The sequence below is a fragment of the Aethalodelphis obliquidens genome, unplaced genomic scaffold (assembly GCF_003676395.1).
Source record: "Aethalodelphis obliquidens isolate GAN/ISIS:26980383/991018 unplaced genomic scaffold, ASM367639v1 scaffold46, whole genome shotgun sequence".
NCBI classification, from domain to species: Eukaryota; Metazoa; Chordata; class Mammalia; order Artiodactyla; family Delphinidae; genus Aethalodelphis; species Aethalodelphis obliquidens.
Genome location: NW_020837990.1, coordinates 4,430,468 through 4,454,680, shown reverse-complemented (window position 1 = coordinate 4,454,680; position 24,213 = coordinate 4,430,468). Strand labels below are relative to the sequence as shown.

General features: G+C 55.0%; 1 protein-coding gene across 1 annotated transcript; it reads left to right on the top strand.

The window, feature by feature from the left end:
* The first annotated feature begins 5,804 nt into the window (after positions 1 to 5,804).
* On the top strand, positions 5,805 to 23,330 carry OAF (out at first homolog). Its single transcript, XM_027082035.1, has 4 exons — positions 5,805 to 6,594; positions 20,402 to 20,536; positions 21,424 to 21,604; positions 22,312 to 23,330. Exons 1-4 carry the CDS (start codon positions 6,322 to 6,324, stop codon positions 22,575 to 22,577), a joined length of 855 nt encoding a protein of 284 aa, XP_026937836.1. The 5' UTR covers positions 5,805 to 6,321; the 3' UTR covers positions 22,578 to 23,330.
* Positions 23,331 to 24,213: the final 883 nt, after the last annotated feature.

The following is a 24,213-nucleotide window of genomic DNA, read 5'->3' as shown; positions in this document are numbered from 1 at the left end:
AATAAATGTATTTATTTATTTATTTTTGGCTGTGTTGGGTCTTTGTTGCTGTGCGCGGGCTTTCTCTAGCTGCAGCGAGCAGGGGCTACTCTTCGTTGCGGTGCACGGGCTTCTCATTGCGGCAGCTTCTCTTGTTGCGGAGCACGGGCTCTAGGTGCGTGGGCTTCAGTAGTTGTGGCACGCGGGCTCAGTAATTGTGGCTCGCGGGCTCAGTAGTTGTGGCTCGCGGCTCTAGAGCGCAGGCTCAGTAGTTGTACATGGGCTTAGTTGCTCCGCGGCATGTGGGGTCTTCCCAGACCAGAGATCGAACCCGTGTCCCCTGCATTGGCAGGCAGATTCTTAAACACCGCGCCACCAGGGAAGTCCCTCCATTTTTTAGTAATAAACTTCCTCAGGGCTTTGCATAAAGAAAAGGATATGTACCCATGAAAAATGTAATAAACGCAAGGCATACACCCCACCAGGTCCCCTCATTTTGCTGCAGGTTTATTGCTTAAGGTCTCTGCTGGAGCTGAAGGTGTGGCTCCGCAGAGCAGAAGCAAGGCCCCTCTTCTGCAAGGTCTCCAAGGGTGCCCCATGGTGATGGAGTTACTGGTGTGTGAGGGGCCAGGATGCCCTCAGGGACACACATCTGTATCTCCCTCCATCTGTGCTTTCCAGCAGTAAGGAGCAGTGCTGGCCTCTGCAGATGGCCTGAGGGCTTCCGTTTTGATGACGTGGCCCAGCCTGCTACCCGAGGGGGCCCTGTTCTCACATGACCAGTGAGATTCTTGAGAGCAAGGACTATGCCTCAGGTCCTCACTGCACGGCACAGTGCCAGGTACACAGGGCTGTAGAAAACCTCATTATTGAAACCCTCTGTGCACAGGGTGTTGTGCTGGGCTCAAGGGGAATACGAAGATGAGCCAGTACACCCTGCCCCAGCCATGAAAGGGAAACCCTGTGAGGCATCACAGAGGAGGCTAAAGCTGGCTTCTAATCTGAGCAGAGCCACTAATAGCGGGCCTCAGTTCTTTTATTTATTTAATTTATTTTGTTGGGGGGTGGGGCGCACTGCAGGGCATGCAGGATCTTAGTTCCCCAACCAGGGATCGAACCCGTGGCCCTGCAGTGGAAGCTCGGAGCCCTAACCACCAGGGAATTCCCCCTCAGTTCTTTTATACCTTCTGGTTCAAGAACAAATGCTGTGGAATCATTAAAACAAAAGGCCAAGGGTGAAAAGTACCAGAAAAGCTACCAAAAAAGTAATGTAAGGGCTTCTTCCCCAGGCTTCCCAATCCCCATGCGTGGTGCTGCCCAATGGCCCAAGCCAAATGTCCTTGACCCTCCCTCTCCACCCCAAGTCCAAAGACACATCAAATCCTATTTCCAAATTCTAGTTCCAAAATGCAGCTGAAGTCCAACACCTCTCTCACCTGCTGCCGCCACCGTGGTCCAAGCCACCATGACCTCTCCTCTGGACTGCTGCAATCCACTTCCACAGTGACCTTTTCAAAATACAAGTCTGCTCATGTCACTCCCTTATATAATACCTTTCAGTGACTGCCCCCCCTGTTCTTAGGAAAACAAAACAAAACTATACTCACATCCTAACATTGCCTGCAAGGCCCCGCATTATTTCCAGCAGCTCTCCTCCCCTCATCTCACCTCAGGCACTTGGTGAAGTTTCTGGGAAGCCCACCAGGCTCAGGCCCATACCTAAGCCATTCCCTTTGCCTGGAATATCATCTTTGCGTATCAATCCTGATTCATCTTTTAAGTCAACCTAGACATTGTGGGTCTAAGCTAGAGTCTCCTCTAGTTCTCCACAGTACCAGTTACAATTATAATTTAAATATTTGTTTCTGCACTTCTTTTTTTAATGTCTAGTTGCCTTGCAGCTGGAGGTTCCATCTCAGGATAAGGAAATGCTGCATCTGCCTTGTTCCACCACTGTGACCACAGCGTCTAGCAGAGTATGTGACTAGATGACTGACGGGGTGGATGGATGGATGGAGGGATGGATGGATGGATAAGTATCCAGGTAGGAGAGTAAGAAAGGCCCCCGGAAAGAACTAGCATGGAGAAGAAGATGGTTATGTTTGAGAACTTCAAGAGTCCCTGGTCTAGAATCAATGAGCTGAGATGTACCTTCTCTGGCAGTTCCGATCATTCAGGCTTCCTTTTCCTTCCTAAAGGTCACTGACTCAGCCCAACTTCATCTAAACTTCCCCTCAGACCGATTTTCTGCCTGGGGAGAATGGCTGCTCACCCAGCAGTCCTGGCCCCTCTGCCCTTCCCGCTCTCTATCCTGGCCGCTGCCTCTCCAGTTCACTTTCCCACCACGCCCTTGGATTTATGTAACCAAGTAGCTGTGTGATGCTGTAAAACTAATTTGCACTTCTGCTTGGGCAGAGCAGTGACTGGAGCTTTGCAGTGACCTGGAGAGGTAGAGGCGAGCACCTCACCCCATCCCCAGGTCCCTCTCAGACTCAAAGCACGAATGACCAGTCCCATCGGCAAGTGCCCAGCACCGAGCAACTGTACCGTAACCCAACCCAAACGCCAGCCACAGAAAGAAATTAAAAGAAAAATCCTACCACTGTTGCAAAGTCTAGCTCCCTATCGCATTCTCCCCATCTCCAGATAGAGGTCACTGGTTCAGTTTCCCTTTCAGCCTTCCGCAGGGCTCCGTCAGCACCTGTTTTCTTGGACAGGGATCGGGAGATGGCATGGCATTTCTCTTCCTGCCAAATTGAGGCACCCTAAGATGGAAAAGCAAAGGGGAGGTGCTTGCCCAGGTGTTGCTGCCCACTTCCCAGTTTCAGTGGTCTCGGTAGCATAAACTGGAAGACCTAAAGAGAATAAATAGAAAAAGTGTTCCGGAGGGAGTTGTGCGTGTGCATGGAGTGTGGGCCAGGGAGGGGGGACCCCGTGTAGGTCAAACAGCGACTTAATAGTTGATATAAGAGGAGTGAGTAAACAGTTTAAAATAATAATAGCCACCATTTCTTGGGCCTCTACTATATGCCAAACACATTGTGAAGTGTTTTGTACATAATGTTTCATTTAATTTTTAAAACAACCCAGTGAGGTAAGCATTTATGCACCCATTTTACAGATGAAGAAACAGGCTCCCTGAATCACACAGCTCCTGAGTGGCCAAGCTCCAGGATTGAGATGCTGATGCCCTTGCTTTGAACCACGACTCACAACTGCTTTCCTAGGACTAGGGATCAGAAAGGAAGGAAATTGGTTTATGGTGTGGCAGAGGGCTTGAGATTAGACATTAAGAATGTTCTGACAATGAGGGCTGTTTGGTTGTAGTCAGAGTAACTGGGCTTGTTAGAGCTCTTCCTCTGAGGGCCTTTACGTGTAAGATGAATAGATGCTTCTGTGCCTGGCTGGTTTAAGGGAAGCAGTCTCTGTTCCCAGCACAGAGCTGCCCTGTTTGAACTGACAGCCTCACTGGGGTACAAGATTGCCACACTTGGAACCATTAGATTACAGAAGAAGACAGCACAGGATGCATGTCCGAATGGGGTGGAAGAAAGCAAGGGCCACGGGCAGGCAGATGTTATTGTGGTTAAAAGCAAGGGGGTTGTGGTCAGGCGGCCTCGTGTTTGAATCCTTGCTGGCTCCCCTACTTGTGTGACTTCTGGAAGCCTCGGTTTCCTAGTCAGTAAAAGGCGGCTAAGAATAGAACATATTTTGGAGGGTTGCCACGAAAATTAAATAAGATGATACATGTAAAGTGCTTGCCACAGAACGTGGACATAATAAGAACACAGTGAATGGTAGCTGCTATGATAATTGTTATTGTTGGAGTTCAGAGCCAGGAGAGAATAGTGCAGAGTTGTAGGTCAGTAGCTGAGAAAGTCTTCCTGGGAAACTCAAGTTTTGTCCTGGATCTTGAAGAGTTGGTCAGGTAAAATCAAAAGGAAGGAGAGGGACAGAGGGAGGGCTTACATAGTGGAGTGAGACTACAAATTCTCTATCCTAAAAGAAAAATCTAGTTTGATCTGTGGTTGAACTCAACAGGGACATTGATTATGGGTAAGAGGTGGTAGGAAGAGATGAGGTCTTCTACCCTTGTTTCCAAACCCAGAATTTGAATAGAGACAAAGACAGCCTACACCTAGAAAAGAAACCAAACACAGGGCTTCTTTGTTTACTTCTGGGATCTCACTGGGGCGAAGAGGAAGGGGCCTAGGAATATGGCTGGAGGCAGAGTTGATGATGGATGGGGGACAGGATCTGAAACAGAGGAAGTTAGGAAATGTGGGTGAGGCCCTAATGACTCACGTGAGAAGGCCTATCTCTAAGGCTGGATTGGGATGAGTGTCCTGTCAGGCAGGAGGCCAGTTTTGAGACCCTGGGCACCTCTCCAGCCCTGCCAACTCAGAGTGGGAAGCCCTAGGGGAGCAGTCTTTATGCTAATCCACTGTTCTCTGCCTGCCTGCCTTATCTCCATAATGGAGAGATAAACTCCTTTGGGACCAGGATGTTTCCCCAGGAAAGATGCTGTTTGTTTTAGATCCTCTAAGCTTAACCCTCTGTCAAGTACCAGCTATCCATCCCTGATATCAAGCATCACTGGGCGTTTGTTTAAAATGCAAATTTTCAGTTCTTTTTCCTAAGGAGTCTGATTGACTAGATTTAGGAATCCAGCTATCTGTGTTTTTAACAAGCACCTAGGTGATTCTTTTGATAAGGCAAATTTGAAAAACATCAAGTTAGATAACCTCTTGAATCACTTTCAGTCTTAAATTTAGGCAGCAAAGTGTAGTAAGAAGAGCCCTGGGTTAGCAGTAAGGAGGTGGGTTCTGGGCCCCACCCTGCAGTTCAGGGGCATCTGGTCTGCTGGTGTCTTCAAGGTCCCTGGGTGCCGGAGTACCTGTTGTCATCTTCGGTACTAATAAGAACGCTGTGCTGGGGAAAACCTAGAAGGGAAGGCGGCTGCAGAGCAGAGGAGGGTATTCACCATCTGTGATCAAGATCTTGGAAAGAATAGGGGGCCCTAGAATAAACAGAAGTGAAATGGACATCAAGGAACCCCAGGTTCAGAGCATCCCCCTGGGGTTGTCTCTTCCGGGATTGGCAGGACTTTGTATGTCTCAGCAACTCCCACTATACCCAGGGGGACACCTAGGCCCGAAGAATTTTTTAAATGTGTCGAAAGCACACAGTTAACCAGAGAAAGCAGGAACCCAGATCCCTCCTGCCTTCGCCCAGTTCATTGTTGGGGTGCATGGCAGGGCAGTCCTACTTTCTTGGGGCTTGTGGGACAGCCTCTGATGGTCAAGAGCATCTTGAATCCCCAGACATTCTCCAGAGTGGCCTGGAATGTAACATTTCCCTGAATCTGCTTGGCCTATTACTGGGAGAGAGAATGGGGGTCTGGGGAGGTGGGCAGGACTGGGGAAAGGTCGTGAATGGGGGAAGTGAGGGCAACGAGACAGAAAAGAAACTGCACAGGGGTTCACAGAATGCGGGCGCTTTCAGGGCCACCACGTCAGAGAGGTGCCCCGACTGATCAAGATTTCACACCTGACAGATGTCAACGCCAGCAGAACCCCAGCCCCTCTCTCCCGACCCAGGGCAGTCAAAAGGCTGAATGCGAGGCGAGGTCTGATTTTGCAGAAGCTTTGTAGAAATTCGCTGCGTCAGAGAAACTGAAAGACCAAACAAAACCCCTAAAACACCAAGCCCGATTCTCTCATCCACGTGGCACAAGAACAAGCCAAAAAAAGGGAGGCGGGGGAAGAGTCACCCGTCCCGCCCCTGCTGGGAGAGTCAACTCCTGGGCCAGCCCGGTCGCTGCCGGGCGCGGCGGGGAGGGAGGGCGATTGAGAAAGCCCTGTTCCCACAAGGCCGCCTTGCACCGGTCCCCTCGGCCCGCGCCGCCCCCGTCCGCGGCCGCCGCCGAGGGCGGGGAGCCTCCGCGGGCCCTTTAAGGGCCGAGAGGTGCGCGGTCTCTTTAAGGCAGGTCCTGGTGGTTTCTGTTTTCTGAAGGAAGTGACGGGGGGTGGGATTGAATGAAAAGTGCAAAACAGAGTCTCGGAGCGCCGGAGTCGGGGGCCGTGGGAGCCAAGGCACTGGGCCGAGGGGACAGACGGGCTCTGGGAGCGCGGTGTCCGCCTCGGAGCCGCCGGGGGACGCGCGACGGAGCGCAGCCCACGTGCGTCGGCGCCGCGTCGCGAGCGCCCCACGGCTGAGCCCCTAGGGGAGCCGCGCCCCGGCGCCGCGAACTAGCCTCCAAGTTAGGGCGAAGTTTGGCCGAGCCGTTCCCCGCCCGCCCGCGGCGCGCCGGGACCGCGAGGGCGGCGGCGGTCCCCGGGGATGCGCCCACCCGGCCGCGGCGGGGTCCCCCCGGCGTCCCCTGCGCTGCTGCTCCTGCTGCTGCCGGTGCTTATGCAGCTGCTGGGGGCGCCGCGCGGCGAGGGCGCGGGGACCGGGGCTGGCGCGCCGTCTGAGCTGCGGGTCCGCGTGCGGCTGCCCGACGGCCAGGTGACCGAGGAGAGCCTGCAGGCGGACAGCGACGCCGACAGCATCAGCCTGGAGCTGCGCAAGCCCGACGGCACCCTCATCTCCTTCACCGCCGACTTCAAGAAGGTGAGGCACCCTCGCTCGCCCCGGGGGGACCTGCGTGCCTGAGCGCTCCGCGGTCCCAGTCGCACCGAGGCCAGCAGACGGAAGACTGGGCCAGGAGAAGGACGCGACTTAGCCAAGGTCACGCCGGGCTCTTATCCACACCTCTTTGCCCTGTTCCCTGGCGCCTAGACCCGGCCCTTCGTTCTCCCCCACGAACTGCTCTGCTGCCTTTCCGATTCTCCCCTCCAGCCTTTCACTTCTTCTCTCTGGGTGCCCAGGCCACCAGACCAGCTCCCCACTTCGTCTTTCAACTCTCCACTCTCCGAGAGCCCTCTAGGTGCAGACCTTACTTCAAGGGAGTCAATGTTAATAACCCCGTCTCCCTTTTTGGAGTCATTTTCTCAGACTCTATCAGGGAAAAATCCTGGGCCAGGCATCAGAGGTCCTGGGTTCTCGCTGTGCGACCTAGGGCAAGTTCCTTTCCTTCTCCGGGCCTCCTTTCTCACCTCTGTACAGAGCAAGCCGGTGGCGCCAGGCCTCCCAGCCCTGACATCTTGGAGGCTGTGTACCACTTCTCCTTGTTTCACTTTCCTGGGCTGGGGGAGGGGGTTCCTGGGAAGAGCTGCTTGTCCCATGTCCCTCCCAAGCCACTTCTCCTCTTTGGTCCAAAAGTCTGGGAAACTTGTAGCGGAAGACCTGGGGAGAGGCCCCAGATGAGGTCCCCAGGCTATGGGAGAGGTGCCGCCTCTCACCCTGCTTGGCAGGAGGGCTGGCCAACCCCCAGTTTTGGCCTAGATTGTGGGGAAGTGGGTAGAGACAGCCTCTCCTGAGTGTGTGTGTGTGTGTATGTGTGTGTGCGCGTGCGTGTGTGTGTGTGTGTGTGTGTGTGTGTGTGTGTGTGTGTGGTGGAGGGAACCAGTAGGTGGGCCTGGACCCCCAGGATTGGGGCTGGGGTAGAGAGTGGAGGTGCTGGGCTTATCAGGAAGTGGGCCTGGAAGGGCGGTGAGTGACTAACAGTGACCCAGCAGCAGGAATCCTGGAGGGGAGGAAGGTGGGTAAGGTGTAGGTACACAAAGGGTCCTGATCACCTAAAGTCCCCTCCCCAAGTCCCTCTCCTGATAAAGAGGCCCTGTGAGGCTCTGTCTCTGGAGGAGTGGAGAGGTGAGGCCCATGACGTAGGCAGCAGCTGGGGAAGCCCAGGGCGGTGGGACTGTTGCCTGAGCCATCTCTCTCTCCTTCCTCTTAGAGACTGGGAGCTGGGGTGGCGGGGAGAGGGTAGAGTTTGGAGTGTCAGCTAGGGACCCAGCAGAATCACCCGAAGATAGTACCAGGTGGGTGGGTGGTGATTCTGTGGACGGTGGAGGTGGGCTTGACGCAGATCTGTCCCTGGACTACTGAGTTTTCACTGACAAGGGATGTAGGGAGACCAGTGGCGGGTGGCAGGTTGTGGGGGGAGGGGCGGTTGAGTGTCACAATGGGGAGGACTTTGCGACTCTTCCTCACTCAGCAGGCCCAAGCTAGGTTCTCAATTCAGGTAGGGGCAGGTGAGTTTGTGTGTGGAGAGAGGGAAGCTGACAGGGCCAGAACACCCCCAGAGTCCCCACTTAAACTCCAGGGGAATTTTGTCAAGTCTCTTCTTTTCCTAGAAAACCCAAATAGTGGCTGGACCCTCCCCAGGAGACAGGGGTCTAATCTTCCCTTCTGACCTTCCACTGAAGCCCTTTGTCCTTGTGAGTGAGCGTCAGGCCAGCCTATGAGTCTCCCACCTTCCTGCCCACTGCACATTGTTCTACGGCTGTGCTGAAGCCCTAGAGAGACTTCCCTGACCTGCCACCTCTCTGGCAGCCAAGGCTGTGGCTAGGACACTGGTTGAAAGAGTCAAGGGGTAGAGCTCAGCTTTTATAGCCTCTAGCTGCAGCATGAAAGATTTTATTGCTCTACCCTGAGGGTGAGGGGAGGGGAGAGGTGGGGTGGCAGTGGGGTGAAGGCCTGGGGATTGGGGCTGAGGGTGGAGTAGGGGCTGACTGCCCAGTTAGAGAATCAATTCAGAGCTGATTGTAAGAGCCTCATTTTTGCTATTTTTTTATTATTTTATTTTTTCCTTGTTAGTTATTTTAAATATAGCAGTGTGTACATATCAATCCCAAACTCCCTAGCTATCCCTCCCAGACCTTCCCCCCTGGTAACCGTAAGTTCCTTCTCTAAGTCTGTGAGTCTGTTTCTGTTTTCTAAATAAGTTCACTTACAGCATTTTTTTTTTTTAGATTCCGCATACAAGCATTATTTCTCTTTCTCTGACTTACTTCACTCAGTCTGACAATCTGTAGGTCCATCCATGCCGCAAATGGCATTAAGAGCCACAGTTGAATCCCCACAGCGGTCCAAACCACCACCCAGGTTTCCAGAGTGTGCTTTTCAGGTTAGCCTCTGACCCAGAAGCTGGCATTTCACACCCACCCCTGGCATCTGCAGTTTCATCAGCAAGGGAGGGAACTGGGAGTGGAAAGTATGGAAAGGGAACCAGCTTTCCAAGGTCCCCTCTAACTCTGGGTTTCTCAGATGGCCTGGAGCAGGGTGGAGTTGGGGAAGGCTGGGAGTGGGGTTTATCTCCACCCCAGTCCACTGTCTGCATTGGCCAGAGCAGCTTTTATACGGGATCCTTCTGGGGTGGGTCACCTCTCTTGTTGCCCGCCCAGTCCTCAAGATCTCTCGCAGCTTTCCACGAGAAGCTTCTATCTAGAAGTAATGACTTTTCCTGTAGGAAAAAGTCCTGGATGTGGTGTTTCTTTTGTTTCATGTACCAAATCCATTTGGGGTGGTTTGGAAACAGTCCCTAGTCCACTTGGGAATAGTGACGTTGGCCATTTTGCACATTTGGGAGACAGTCCAGACTGAAATGAGACAGACCTGGTTTAACCCTGGGCAAGCTACCTGATCTGTCCAAGCCTTCATTTCTTCATCTGTAAAATGGGGATAATAATGGTACCGATCCCATGGCCATTGTGAGAACTAAACAGGGCAATGCATATGAAATACTCACTGTGTGTCAGCGGCTGTACTCAGTGCTCCAGAAGTAGAAGCCAGTAACTTTCATAATCATAGTTCACATCGCATCTCAACATGGACCTTCCCTGCTAAGCCTGGGTGCAAAGGGGTTGAATGACCGACCCAAAGTCACACAGAAGGTCAGCACTGAGCCTGGAAGAGCCTTAATCCTTCATCGTAAGCTTCTCTTTGAAGCTCCATTATTAGTCAGAGTTCTCCCGAAAAACAGAAATAATAGGGTGGAAATACAGATCTACAGAAAGAGATTTTATCATGAGGGGTTGGCTCATACGGTTACGGAGGCTGAGTCCCACGGTCTGCTGTCTGTAAGCTCGAGGCCCAGGAAAGCCCGTGTAGTCCCAGTCTAAGTCCACAGGCCTGGGAACCAAGCGCACTGATGTCTGAGGGAAGGAGAAGATGGATGTCCAGCTCGCACAGAGAGAGCAAATTTGCCCTTCCTCCACCTTTTTTGTTCTATTCACACCCTCAACAGATTGAATGATGCCCACGCACCCTGGTGAGGGCCACCTTCTACTCAGCCTGCTACTTCCAATGCTCATATCTTTCCGAGACAGCCTCACAGACACACCCAGAAATAATATTTTGCCACCTATGTGGGCACCTCTTAGCCCAGTGAAGTGGAAACATAAAGTTAACCATCACACTCCAAAATTGCTGGCCAGCCCCCTAGCAGGGAGCAGCCATGCCTGTCCTGTCAGTCTACTCAGGGCAGCAGCGAGGCCCCTTGTGCTGGATGCAATGCAGCCCTCTGTCTGGATGATCTCACCACACACCCACACCCACACCCACACACACACACACACCCCACCCCCCCACCCCTTCCACCCTCCCTGTTTGCGTCTGCCGGGATGGGTCTCTAACATGGCCTGGCCCTCCCCACACAGCCACACTGGACCTGAAGCCAGTACAGCTGTAACAGTGATCCACCTGCTCTAGGACACGTATGTAGCCTGGAGCCCGGGCAAGGGTGACGAACTCCGCAAGCAGCCTGGAGCTACCGAATCACCATCGTGAGTTACTGTAAGCCCTGCCCACAGGCTGCTGCCTGTCAAGCAGATCAGGCTGCAGCTCTCAAAGAAGTGCTAGAGCTCAGCGACTCCCAGGCTTCGCTGCACATTTGAATCGCCTGGGGAGGGAGCTTTAGAAAACCCCGAAGCCGGACTAATTAAGTCCGACTGTCTGAGGCTAGGAGCCAGGCAGCCAGAATTTTAAAGAGCCCCTGGTGATTCCAATGAGCAGCAAAGTTTGGGAAGCATTGGCATAGCTGCTCCAGGGAAGAAGGGGCTTGCAGGAGGTTTCAGGTTAGACTGGTAAATGAAGGTAGATCCCAAACTCAGTCACTTCGTTGAAACCTGTCATTCTACCCGCAATAGTCCCTAATGTGTTTCAACAGCATATCGAGGCTTAATTCTCCGTGCCCTCAGTGCAGGAACTAAAATTCATCACACACTGTCAACAGGCAGTGCTCTTCTTGAGAATCCAAAGCCCACGTATGTAATTATACCCGGATGTACAGACTTACTGGGCATATTAATAGCGGGCGTGGCACCATCCCGGCTTTTGGTCTGACAGCCCTGTTGGTCCCCGTCCCCCAGGCTGCTGTGCCCGTCCAAGTATCTCTTTCCCCTCTGTCTCCCAGTGTGAGTGTCTAAAAGCTGTGGGAGGGGATGAGTCATGCTCAAGCGGTTTGGTGCTGACTGGACGGGGAGGGTGGGGCTGAAAGATAAGAGAAAGTCATGAGCAGCTGCGTGGGGGTTGGGGGGGGTCAAGGCTGCAACGGGAGGAAGGAGCCATATCCAATGTGTAGAGGGAGGGGGTCAAGAGGGGCCTCGGGCTGGCCTCGGGCTTCCCCAAGATAGGGGAAGCCATATAACAGGGTGGGTGAGCTCGAGGTCACTCTGAGGGACCCAGAGGGATTGGAAACTTGCGCCCTGCTCTGTGCCCCGATGGTCCAGAGAGCACCAGCGTCCCTGCCCTGGGGCTCCCCGCCTTGGTGGGGCGAGCAGCTTCAGCCTGTGAGAGGTAGTCAGCAAAGATGTGGAATGTGCAAATGGCCATGTGGCTGCCCGAGGCTGTTTATTCTAACGGGATATCGCATCACGGGATTGTCAGGCAGGACAAACTCTTAGAGTCCAGTCTCCCCCTATCCCGCAGTTTGGTGATTTGTAGTAGGGGTATTTGTTGGAGAGGATGTCTTTTGGGGGAACAGAGGGCAGTCGAGGTGCTTACAGGAGAGGCCCAGAGTTTTTTGGTATCCAGGGTATTTCCCCACCCTGGCGGTTCATGAGAAGTCACCAGAAAGAATGATCCGGCTTGTGTCCATGGAACCCTCCGGTCTAACAGCAGTCCCTCTGCCATGTCTGAGGAATTCCTCCCCGCATCAGGGATCAGCAGCCCTGCCCCGAGGTTCAGCCCAGCTCCTGGCGTCTGGCAGGCATCTCCCATCCCCCGAATGCCTATGTCCAGATGGAGTCCTGGCAGAAGATCCCGGGTCAGGCAGTGAGGACTGCCACCTGGGACAAGTAAGTGGCCTGTTGGGATGACGGGGAGAGGCAGAAGTGAGGTTCTTCCTACGAGGCTTCCCAGGGTACACAGAGGTGGTGATGGTGGAGCAGCAGAGGCCAGCTTTGAGGTAAGAATCACATATGTCTGAGCTGTCAGATCACACACTGACAGTTGCTTTCACACGCCTGGCCTCATTCGATCCTCACCACTACACCGTGCAGCAGGTATGGCTTCCATTTTGCAGACGTGCAGACTGAGGCTCAGAGCTATGAAGTGACTTGCACGAGATCAGTAGCTAATGACCCAAGGTTGGGACCCAGGGAGCCTTCCACTACATTCTGACCGCCTGTGCTACTGTGGCATATAAGCGGGCTCCTTCTAGAAGGCTGAAGAAACCTGAATAGGGGAGGGGAGAGGGAAGAAGGAGACTGAAAAGAGCCTCGGTGCAGAGGAACAGATCTACAGAGAAAACCTCCTCTGTACAGATTTGGGCTGCACCCCTCCCCCAGGCTCATCACAATTCCCCCACCCCACCCCTCCCACGAATTTTAAGTTTTGACCCCTCAATGTCCCTGAGACACTCCCCGTTCCCCTCCTGCCATGGCCTCTGGAGAGATGGCGGGTGGGGGTGAGGGGACCATTTTTAAAACATCGTACAGATACTACTGAGCACTCACTAGACATTTTTCTGCCCTTTCCCAGCTGTGTGACTTGACAAATCACGTAACCTCTCTGAGCCCCAGGTTCAGACATGACACAAACACAGTGTGATGCTACAGGCGTGTTGTGAGAAGTGAGTAAGAGGCCTCAGCGAAGCAGAGGCCAGCGAGGGCACGTGAGAAGAGAAGTAGCAGTTCTAGCCGGGCCCCCAGCCCTGCTTCCTCAGGCCGTTAAGCAGATGGTTCCTGCTCTGGGGACCAGAGCATTATTAGGATTCCCGTCCTTTCAGCTGGCAAGCGCTGAAGTGGCTGCCACCGAGGTTCCCACGAAGGGCTGGGGGCGGGGCTGGGGCTGGGAATGCAGGTGAGAGGGAAACGTGGCACCCGCCTCGGGAGCCCTGAGGCAGCAGGACATTGGGGCGCAGTTGATCCTCATACAGCCACACGTTGTTCCAGGGGCAGTCGGGACACTGGCGACCTCTGGGATTTGGCTGACAGAGCACTGGGGGCACTGGGAGGGGGCAGGTGGCACTGCCTCCAGCTGGTCGTGGCACCCGTAACAAGAAGCCTCTGTCCGGGCCTAACCTTGAGGGTCTGCAGGCATCTCGTAATAGGGGCGGCCTACGTCCCGGGCACCGGCCAGGGAACGTGCTCGGCCTGGCTTTGGGTTGAGTCCATTCGCCTCTGTACCTGCTTGGAGAGACAGGGCAGAGGGGCCAAGGTGCCCCTGAGTGTGCCCCGGGGCAGCCAGCATGGGGAGAAGAGGGTGTTGGTTCCTGGCTGCCCCTCCAGGGCGACCCCTCACCTCCCCAGTGCAGTGAAGTTCGCTCCTCTCTAGCCATAAAGCAGCCCCAGCCAGGAGCAGCGCCATAAATACTTGGGTTGGCTCAGCCTGGGCCTCAGAATCACACAGTCCGGTGTGACGGCGGGAAGGAGACCAAGATGGTAGAGGAAACTCCCAGGAGACAGCATCAGCCGTCCAAGGGCAAAGAGGAAAGGGGAGTTGGTGCTTTGTGGAGACCCTGGAGAGGTGGCCTTCAGCCTGGGCTGTGCAGCCGCTGTGGCACAGAGGTGGGCTGGGAGAGGGGCTTGGAGGGAAGGGCAGCTCCGCCGTCAGGCCCTCTTAGTTTTCAGGTCCCCTGTGGTGCAAGGCTGGGCTGACAGCAAGGTCTGAGACAGGACAGCCCCCCCCCCGCACTGCTCCCCACCGGGGGGCTGAGGAAGGCCCCTGGGAGGGTGACAGGAAGGCAGAGGAGGAGGGGAGGTCGGCCAGGCTGAGGCTGGGGCAGCAAACGAACGTAGGAGAGGATGCCCATGAGGGGGTGTGCAAGGCAGGGGAGTGTAACAGCATGTGTGCAGAGGCTCGTGTGTGAGATGGGGTGTGAGACATGGCGTGTGAGACTTTGGGGGAATTCAAGGAGGGAGGGAGGGTGTGGGAGAGACTGTCGGAAGGAGGTGGGCCTGTGAGACAATCTGTGAGGGCTGCCACGTGTGACTGAGAGAAAGGGGGAGGTGGGGAGTCTCCCGGGAGAGGCTGTGAGGGAGGAAACGTGCTCCTAGGAGCAACGGTGTGAGGGAGAAGGGGCCGTACAGCCGAGCCACGGCGTGGGCCCTGGCGGGAGGGGCCTGGGGGACCTGGGTGCCGCTGGGTGAGGGGTGGGAGGTGGTGGGAGGATCAGCACGTCTGGGTGAAAGATTATGGCCGTGGGACCCATGAATGGGGGAAAGCAAGTGTCTGTGCGTCCAGTTACGATTCAACTTGGCTGTGAGTAACATAAAACCCCCCAGCAGCCGGAGCAAGAGAGAGGTTTGTTTCCCCCTTTCAGTCTCATCTAAGGCTGGAAGCCGGCAGCTGGGCTGATGTGACCGCATCACAGCCGTCAGCGCTCCGGTGGGCTCCGTCTGTGGGGTTGCCACCCATCCTCAACACTGAGGTTTCCCTGGAGCTTCTCCCCAGGAAGGCAGCAGCAGAGGCCTGGCATGGACTGTCTGCTCTTGGAAGTACAGAGAGCTGCCCCCTGCTCTTCCCAGAACAGCCTTCTCTCTGTGAGATACAGCGTGGCAGGGAGTGGACGCAAAGAAGAATAGAATATTTGGGAAGGGGCTCGGGGCAGGGGGAGCTCGGAAGAGCAGAAGGATCACTGGATTGAGTCAGGAGATCTGGGCTCCTGGGCCTGGCTCTGCAGCTGTGTGACCTTGAAGGTCATGTCCCCTGCTGGAACCTCACTGGAGCATGAACTAAATGATCCCCTAAATCTTCTAGAGGCCCAAATTACAGCTGTAGGACGACCAGCCTGCAGAAGCCCAGTTACGAGGAAGCCCAAGAAGAGAGAGCCGTCTTCTATTTGGAGGCGAGGGGGTTGATGGAGGCCCCGGAGCACCGGTCCATTCTCTCAGCTCCGTGCCAGACCCTGAGGACGCTGCATAAATAAGTGGAGCCCCGTCTGGGGCTGGGGCGCAACACGAAGGGCCCGGGGCACGTGTTGCCCAGGCAGAAGACGCTACATGAGGACGGGGCCCTCTGCCGAGGCGTTTAGGTCAGATGCACACTGGCCCAGCACAGCTCGAGTTTCTGATTCAGCTCTAAGCCAGAGATCCATTCACGTCCTACCCTGGCTCAAAACCCAGCGATGACGCCCAGTGATCTGCTAGATGAAGCTCAGACTTCTTTGGCTGGGCTCTCGGACACTGTGCCCTGCCCTCCTGCCGGCCAGCCTCCTCCTTCCACACCCAGCCCTCCCCTCCCCGGTACCCCCCTCCCTTTCCTCAGCACCCTGGCCTGCTCTTGTTTGCCCACTCAGCGCTTCATTTATTCATTTCCAGATAGGTACTGAGCGCCTGCTGTATTCAGGGGTCAGGGATACACTGCAAATAAGATACTCTCCCAGCCTCAAGGAGTTGAGTCTGGAAGGAAAGAGATCATTGCAGACACAGTGGGATTCGTGCTCTGGAGGCTAGGGGTTGGGCCTGGCCAACTCTGCTGGAGGGTTGGTGAGGGCAGGGGTGACGGATGCATTTGAACTGAGTCCTGAAGGATGATGGGCAGAAGGGGACAGCTCATCCCTGGCAGAGGCATCAGCTCATGGCCTCGCTCATTCTGGGAACCGCCATCTCTTTGGTTCAGCCTCTGGGGGGTACACTTTATGGTGAGGACAAAAGGAGCCTTGGAAGGGCACTGGGCCAGATTGTGTGACAGTAGCGTGGAGGGAGGGATGGGGTGGGGGCATTAAGAGGCCTTGGTACCTTCCCATCTTCTGTACATGCCTCTCTCTTTGCTAGAAAGCCACCCATCCTTTGACTGTCCAGAACCACTGAAATGTCCTTCGCTCTAGGAAGCCTTTCCTCCCTCCACCCCTCCCAGGCCCATCCCTAAGGGGACAAAAACTCTCCCTCCTCCATCCTTTGCCCTATAGCATTTTGCATAAACCTCACCCTAGGCCTTATCATAGTGCGCGACATCAGTTGGAGGTCAGCCTCTCCTCTGAGCCCCTTAAGACAGGAGCCTTGGCCTTGGTCGTGCCCACTCCCCTGCCCCGCCCTGGCGCCTGTGAAGGCTCTGCCCTGTGTAATCAGTGCCCTCCCACAGATTACCTGCGAGATCCAGCAGCCACCTGACTTCTCTGGGCCTCAGGTACATCTCTGGGAGAAAAATTTTTTGTCCTGCCTCTGCAGGTCTGGAGTAGATCACAGCTGGAGCAAGGCCAGGGATTGCAGCAATAATAGAGAAACTTAAGGAATCCGGCCCACTCTGTTCTGAGACCTTTCACTCATTTTTCCTCACAGTAATCCCTTGAGGTGTAGGTATTGTTAGTTGTACTCATTTTACACATGTGGAAACTAAGATACAGAGAGGTTAAGTAAATCCCTCAGGGTTACAGGACTCATATCAGCAAAGCCAGGATTTGGACGCGGCCAGCAGTGGCTCCAGAGCCTTTGCTCTTAACTACCGTGCTCTTTGGGAACCTTAAAACCACCCCCAAAGGACTTCAGCAAATGCTCTCTCCATGGCCATACGCTCTGTGTGGCCCAGTTTCAGCCCTAGTACTGGCCACTCCATTTCTTCCTGGTGGCCTGGCTCCTGGTGGGCTGGAGTTTCCTGGGAGCTCGTGGGAGAAGAAGCCTTATAGAAACTGCCCATCTTGGGAACCCTAGCCTGCATCCTGGGCCTGGGGAGCCTGCCATGGGCTCTTCCCCAGCTGTGTGGTCTCGCCTTGGGGGTTAGGGCACCTCTGGGTGGACCATCCCAGGGGACTCTCGGGCAAGCAGGGAACCTGGGAGCCAGGCATCCATCTGGCCTGGGCTTAGCGTTTGGCCAGATGTTCCTTGGAGCAGGGAGACCTCTCCCCCTGCCCTGCCCTCTGTGCTGGAGGGAAAGGGGGCCCTGGAACCTTAGCAGTGAGTCTGAGGTGTGGGGAGTAGAAGGTAGGAGGGACACTGGTCATGATGACAGAGCCGGAGATGCAGATGCTTGGGCCGCTTGTCTCCCTCCCGGGGCTCAGCGCATGGAGTATGGTTTCCCGGAGACATAGGATTAAGAAGGCTGGAGAATTCAGGGTTTAAAGAGGCTCTGGGCAGGGCAGGCAGAGGGCTTAGAAGGGCGATCCTGCATCATCTTACCCTGATGTTTGCGTCAGATGCTGTTGTCTGTTAGTCACACAGAGCCCTGGATAGGAGCCGCCACGTTCCCAGGGCAGGTCTGCAGAGGACATACAGACCACCGCCGACGGGCACAGCTAGAAGAGGGCACTGCCTTCTCATCCTGGCTCTGCCGCTCGCCAGCTGTGTGGCTTAGGGCAGACCACACTTTCTCTCTGGGCCTGAGCTTTAGTTTCTTTAACTGGGCATCAAAGAAATCGAACTGGTTGGTTTAGGACGCAGCTGTGCACTGTGGCTGTGAGAGCTTGGGTTTTGGAGTCAGACCGCCTGGGTTAAAATTCTGACTACATTTCCTCTTGGTCCCATGACCTTGAGCAAGTTATCCATTCCAAACTCGGTAATAATCATAGTTCCTATCTCCTCTTGCTATAAAGATTTTAAACCGGACGATACATCCTTTTTGACTCATGGTAACAATGACTTGTCCCTTCCAGTTATAAACTTCAATACAGCTTTGTCCTACACAAATAAATAGGAGATATAGAGGAAATCTATCTCAACAAAATAATTCTCATCCCCTCGCTTCACCCTCAGTCAAGTTTCCATTTTGGTAGCGTTTTGTTGTTGTCGTTGACGTTGTTGTTTAATACAGAAGCAGGGAAAATACTCCAACAGATTTTGTTCGCCCCCTGGTCTGGTCTAAAAGTTCAAATTCTTTCTCCTGCTAATGGTAGACGGGTGATATCCAAGCAACGAGGCCACTTGGGGCATCCCTCAGACCACAGGTGGTGACACGTGCCTGTGGTATTGGAGAAGATGCTGTGAATATACCAGATGGGTTCTTTTAAAGGGTCATTGCTGAAATTACCCCGGAGGTGGAACTTGGATCCTGCCTGGGGGTCCTGCCAGGGACATCCGCCTGACTCAGCCCTGGGAGGGAAAGTCTGGTATCAAGTCTCACCTGGCAGGAACTGAGCCCAGAACAGAAAATGCACAAGTGTACCAGCCTCCAGTCTCTCCTCAAACGACCTGAGGGGGTGGAAGATTGGATGGCCCAGGCTGGCGGGGCAAGCAGATCCCAGCCTCGTGGCCCGAGAGTGGATTTCCTGTGGAGAGGAAGCTGAGGTTATCCGAGCTCTGATTCACCTTGCCTGCAAGTCTGGGACCATGAGGAACCTTATGGAACCTTTCTCACCAGCTGGGTCTCAGTTTCCCTTGCTGCAATCTTGGCGGAAAATCTCCCCGGACACTCCCAGCCCTCAATGTTCCAGAGATCATTTACAGTGAAAGGAAGTAGGGAAATGTCCTTGTAGAGTCAGAGGACTTCCAAAGGGCATGGGGGTTTGTGTGAGGACAGCACTGACTAGTTTCAGATCACCTGGGACACTTGCTGGTCACCTGCAGTGATGACAGTGGCCCCAGTTACCACCGCTGAGCACGTACTCCGGGCGGACATTCTGCTGTGCTTTCCCTCCACACTAACTCATTTAGTCGTCACCATAAGCCTCCAGGTAAAAGTGGCATCATCCCCTTGGGCTTCCCTGGTGGCGCAGTGGTTGAGAGTCCGCCTGCCGATGCAGGGGACACGGGTTCGTGCCCCGGTCCGGGAAGATCCCACATGCCGCGGAGCGGCTGGGCCCGTGAGCCATGGCCGCTGAGCCTGCGCATCCGGAGCCTGTGCTCTGCAACGGGAGAGGCCACAGCAGTGAGAGGTCCGCGTACCGCAAAAAAAAAAAAAAAAAGTGGCATCATCCCCATTTCACAAACGAGGCTTAGAGAAGGTGGGAGATAGACCTGTATGCCGGCTAATACAGTGTAGACTTGGAGTGGAACCCTGGGCCCCTCACTGCCTCTACTGGAATCCAAGGGGGACCCTCAGACCCTGTTCTCAGAGCATTTCACTCTGGCACATGGACAGTAAGTGCTCAGTGAATGGGGGCTCTCAGTGGGCGAGGCCAGGGCACGGACACTGAAGGATGCATAGCTACACAGGGCTATATGCCCTCCGTGCTGGTGCAGGGCCATTGGGGTTCCTGGAGGAGAGCCATCGTTGTGGCTTGGGTCTCTCGCAGGGGGGCTCTTGACGTATTCAGACCACTTCTGACTGGGACCTGCTGACTTCTCACCGCGAGCTGTTAGGCAAGGCACAGAGATGGGTGAGAGCAAGGGACACCTCAGGTACCCAGGGTTCCAGCAGCCAGATTGGGAAGGGGACCCGATCCCACCGCCCTTCTCCCTTCTCCTTCTGCGCCCCCCCGCCCAGCCTCTCTGATTCATGCAGTGAATCAGTGACAGGAAAGAGCCCTTGGCCTGCTGATAATGCCATTAGTAACCCCGAGGGGAAAGGGGAAGTGGAGAGGGAAGGGGAAAGGTGAGCCAGCCCGGCTCCCTCAGGCCAGAAGGCCGCAACAGCTGCTGCTGTGTCTTGCTCTTAACCCCACCCTGACCCCACTACCTCCATCTGAGATGCAGGTGGCTAGGAGCCTGGCTGACCAGAAGCACCGGGGGCATTCTCCCCAAACCTACTGAATGGGAAAGTCAGCGAGAGAAACTCTAGAATCTGTACTTGTAAAAATGCAGCCCTCCCCCATGATGCCGTAGTCGGGTGGTTGTAGGGGCCCTGACTCACCCTGATCAGGGTGATATGGGGGTACCACCGAGGGGAAGCATCAGCTATGAATGAACCGGGAGCCGAAAGGCGTGCTGTTTCCTTTAAGGTGACGTTCTGTACTTTTAAACAATTTTGTTTTGGAAAGCTTTCCAGCAGTTCCCTGTGTGAATTTTCCAGGAGGCTTTGGAACATCTGGGACATGTTCTTTCTTTTAAGTCACAGGTTTAAACGGGAAAGAGAAAATTTTCCATGCCGGCAAGAGGGAGGCGTCTATTGCAGGGCAGCGTCCAGGCCTGTGTCCTCTGCAGGGTCTGAGCTGAGCACTGGGTGGGCTGGTGAGGAGGCCCCGCCCCCTCTGGCCGGTTCCCATTCTTCTGCTCTTCTCCATCAGGATGTGAAGATCTTCCGGGCCCTGATCCTAGGGGAGCTGGAGAAGGGGCAGAGCCAGTTCCAGGCCCTCTGCTTTGCCACCCGGCTGCACCACAATGAGATCATTCCCAGCGAGGCCATGGCCAAGCTCCGACAGGTGAGTGCCCACCCTGGACCTGACCCAGAGCCCTCACCCCTGCAGCTGACTCCTGGCCTGGACCCTACCCCAGCCTCAGGCTCCCACCTGATTGCCGGCACCCCACTCTTACCCTCTAGTCCTGAACCCCTTAAATATGCCAAACCTGACCCCATAACCCCAGATCCCTAATCTGCCCTGAACCCCCATCTCCCAGCTTCTGCCAGTCCCCTAATCTCAGCTCCTCCCCGTTTATGATGGAGGCAGGTCGGATCTGCCTCCAGGCCGAGGGCCACCACTCATCGTCCCGGTGATGCTGGACAAGTCACCTCGCCTTCAAAACCCCTGTTTTCTTACTGAGAGATGGGTTATGGTGAGAATTAAGTGGGAGAGTGCATGTTAAGTGTTCAGTGCGGCCTTTGAAACCCTCAGCCTGTTGCCCTTCTCCCGGTCCCTTCCTGGACCCCGGGCCTCTCCCCGGCCTCATTTAATTTCCCTGAACTACCCAGCAGGAGCTGTCCGAGGCCCCTCCCTTTTACCTGCTTTTCCCAGAGTGACTCAGTTGCCTGGATGTTGGAGAATACAGGGCCCCAGAGGTCACTGACCCTGGGACAGTTCGCCTCGCCTGCCCACCTCCAACGCCACCCCCCAGCAACGGGTCAGAATTCTCCCTCAGGCCCCAGAGGTCAGCCCGGGCGGCCGCTGGCTGAAAAGGCTCAACTGCGCCCTGGGTATCAGTTTCTCCGCCAGTTGGAGGGGGGCTGGGTGCCCCTTGACTGCCACCCTGCCGGTGGCCCCAAGGATCTGAAGACAGCCGGCGTGGGCTTGTCTGACTCTCAGCGACCAGGGAAAGAGTGGGCAGGGGGCCTTCTGAGGCCGGGTGGGAACGGCTCTTCTCCTCCACGCAGAAAAATCCACGGGCAGTGCGGCAGGCTGAGGAGGTGCGGGGCCTGGAGCAGATGCACATGGACGTCACCGTGAACTTCAGCCAGGGGGGCCTGCTGAGCCCCCATCTCCGCAACGTGTGTGCCGAGGCCGCGGATGCCATCTACACCCGCCAGGAGGACGTCCGGTTCTGGCTGGAGCAAGGTCAGCTGGGTGCTGCCCGCCGCCGTATCGTCTCAGATATGATGGGAAGCAATGACGAGATATGGGAGGTCTAAACCCAGCTGGGACTGGTCAGGGAAGGCTTCCTGGAGGAAGTGATGCCTGTGTGGCTCTTTACTGAGAGGAGTCAGCAGATGAAAGGAACCAATTCCAGGTAGGGACGTGGAGAACTGTGACTCTGCTAGGCCCTGGGGAGGGAATGCCCAGGCAAAGCCCCCATCAGCCCTGCCCTTAGTGAGAACACAGATGGAACCTTCTGTCGTGGGACATGGGAACAGGAACCAGGGTCTGGATGGGGCCCAAAGATGCCCATTCCCAGCTGCCACCTCTTCTGCCACCTCTCAGAGATCAGCTCCTCTCTTTCCCTTCACACCTTCCCAGGATCCTTGAGAACGCCTCTCATCTTTGCACGGTCCCTGCCTTTCCGGCCTATGGGACCACACTGCTGGCCCATCTCTGGGTCACCTTTCCCAGGACTGTCCTGAAGTCAGACAGACCTGGGATTCAGTCCTGACTCCCCTACCTACTGTGTGACCTCAGCCAGATGGTTAAACCTCTCTGGGCCGGTTTTCCCATCTGTAAAACAGGGATGATAACACTTAGCCCATAGGGGTGCCGGGATGCCTGAAGGGGCCATGCCAGGAGGTCCCCTCCCCTCCCCCATGCCTGACCTCCGCCTTCTCCCCCAGGTGTGGACAGCTTCGTGTTCGAGGCCCTGCCCAAGGCCTCAGAGCAGATGTTGCTGCCTCGCTGTGGGCAGGTGGGGGACCGCGGGAAGCCCTGCGTCTGCCGCTACGGCCTGAGCCTGGCCTGGTACCCCTGCATGCTCAAGTATTGCCACGGCCGTGACCGCCCAACACCCTACAAGTGTGGCATCCGCAGCTGCCAGAAGAGCTACAGCTTCGACTTCTACGTGCCTCAGAGGCAGCTGTGCCTCTGGGATGAGGACCCCTAGCCGGCTCGGGATGAGGGGTGGTCCCGGAGGCAGCTGCGGGGGGGGCCCACTGCTCCTCCCCCAGCCGCCAGAGGGCGTGGCCACCCCCAACCGAGGCCTTATTGCTGTTCCTTCCCTCCTGATCCCGGAGCCTCTGGCCCCCGACTTGTCACTGTGAAAAGGGGTGTGGCACGGCAGGGGTTAACTCATGAAGGCAGCCCCCCACTCCCATGGGGACGGAGGGAGAAGGGGGTTCTCCAAGCTTGACCCCCGCATCTCCCCTGAAATGTTCGCTTTCAAGCAACCAAAATAGGACCGCGTGACTCTATTTAACTCTTTGCAGGTTTAGACCCTGGAAGGTGTCGATGCCTGTGACACCCACCTCCCCACGCCCAGCCCCCTGCCCCACCCTCCAGAGGAGCTGGCCCCTGTGCACCTTCCCACTGCCCAACAGGGAGGGGATCCTTGCCCCAGAGAGGGGGCAGCGCCGACAGCGGATCTCAACACGTTCCTCTCACTACTGGCCTCTGAGGCTGCCCGGGGGCCAGCTGGGGGCCCCCCACCCCGAGACAGACCACAGGTGCCTTTCCGCAGACCTGGACTTTGCCGAGGGAGCTGGAGCCGGCTTGCACCCTCGAAGCAGAAATATTTTTGTAAGGTTTTGGGGCAGGGAGGGAGCATGAAGTATGAGGAAAACTTGAATCCCAGATTTTTAATGCAAAGTATTTATCATTTGTACCAGAAATAAAAGTTTAAATTTTTACTTGGCTGATAGCTCTAGACTCGGAGTTCTGAGAGAACTTTTGGCCAATGCTGCCACCTGGCGTCAGGAGAAGTGTCCCTGTGCTCTTGGTGACCCATCTTGGGACAACAACTCCTAAAGCACCTACTGTGTGCTCAGCCTTGTGTTGGGGGGAGAGGATGTAGATGGGGGTGGGTATTATTAGGAAAAGATATGACAAAATTTCTGCGCTTAAGAAGATGAGACATACATAGATGGGCAAGCCAGGCAGTAAAAGACCCCGTGACATAGACTGAGATGTGAGATATGGTGAAAACTCTGGAACCAGACTTCCAGGGGTCAAATCCTGGGCATGATTTTTTTTTTTAATTTATTTTATTGAGGTATAGTTGGTTTACAATGTTGTGTTAGTTTCTGATGTATAGCAAAGTGATTCAGTTATACATATATATAATAGTTTGCATTTGTTAGTCCCAAACTCCCAGTCCATCCTTCCCCCCCCCCCCTCCTCCCCCCCCCCCTGGCAACCACAAGTCTGTTCTCTATGTGAGGCTGTTTCTGTTTTGTAGATAAGTTCATTTGTGTCCTATTTTAGATTCCACATGTAAGTGATATCATATGGTATTTGTCTTTCTCTTTCTGACTTACTTCACTTACCATGATCATCTCTAGGTCCGTCCATGTTGCTGCAAATGGCATTGTTCCATTCGTTTTTACGGCTGAGTAGTATTCCATGTGCACCACATCTTTTTTTATCCATTCACCTGTCGGTGGACATTTAGGTTGTTTCCATGCCTTGGCTATTGTAAATAGTGCTGCTGTGAACATAAGGGTGCATGTAAATATCTTTTTGAATTGGAGTTTTGTCCAGATATATGCCCAGGAGTGGGGTTGCTGGATCATACGGCAACTCTA

What these genes read in the sequence shown, in the direction of transcription:
- OAF (XM_027082035.1), top strand. Translation starts at nt 6,322, where the DNA reads ATGCGCCCACCCGGCCGCGGCGGGGTCCCCCCGGCGTCCCCTGCGCTG. An exon ending in CCATGGCCAAGCTCCGACAG is followed by an intron (nt 20,537 to 21,423) that starts GTGAGTGCCCAC and finishes TCCTCCACGCAG; the next exon opens with AAAAATCCACGGGCAGTGCG. An exon ending in CCGGTTCTGGCTGGAGCAAG is followed by an intron (nt 21,605 to 22,311) that starts GTCAGCTGGGTG and finishes CTTCTCCCCCAG; the next exon opens with GTGTGGACAGCTTCGTGTTC.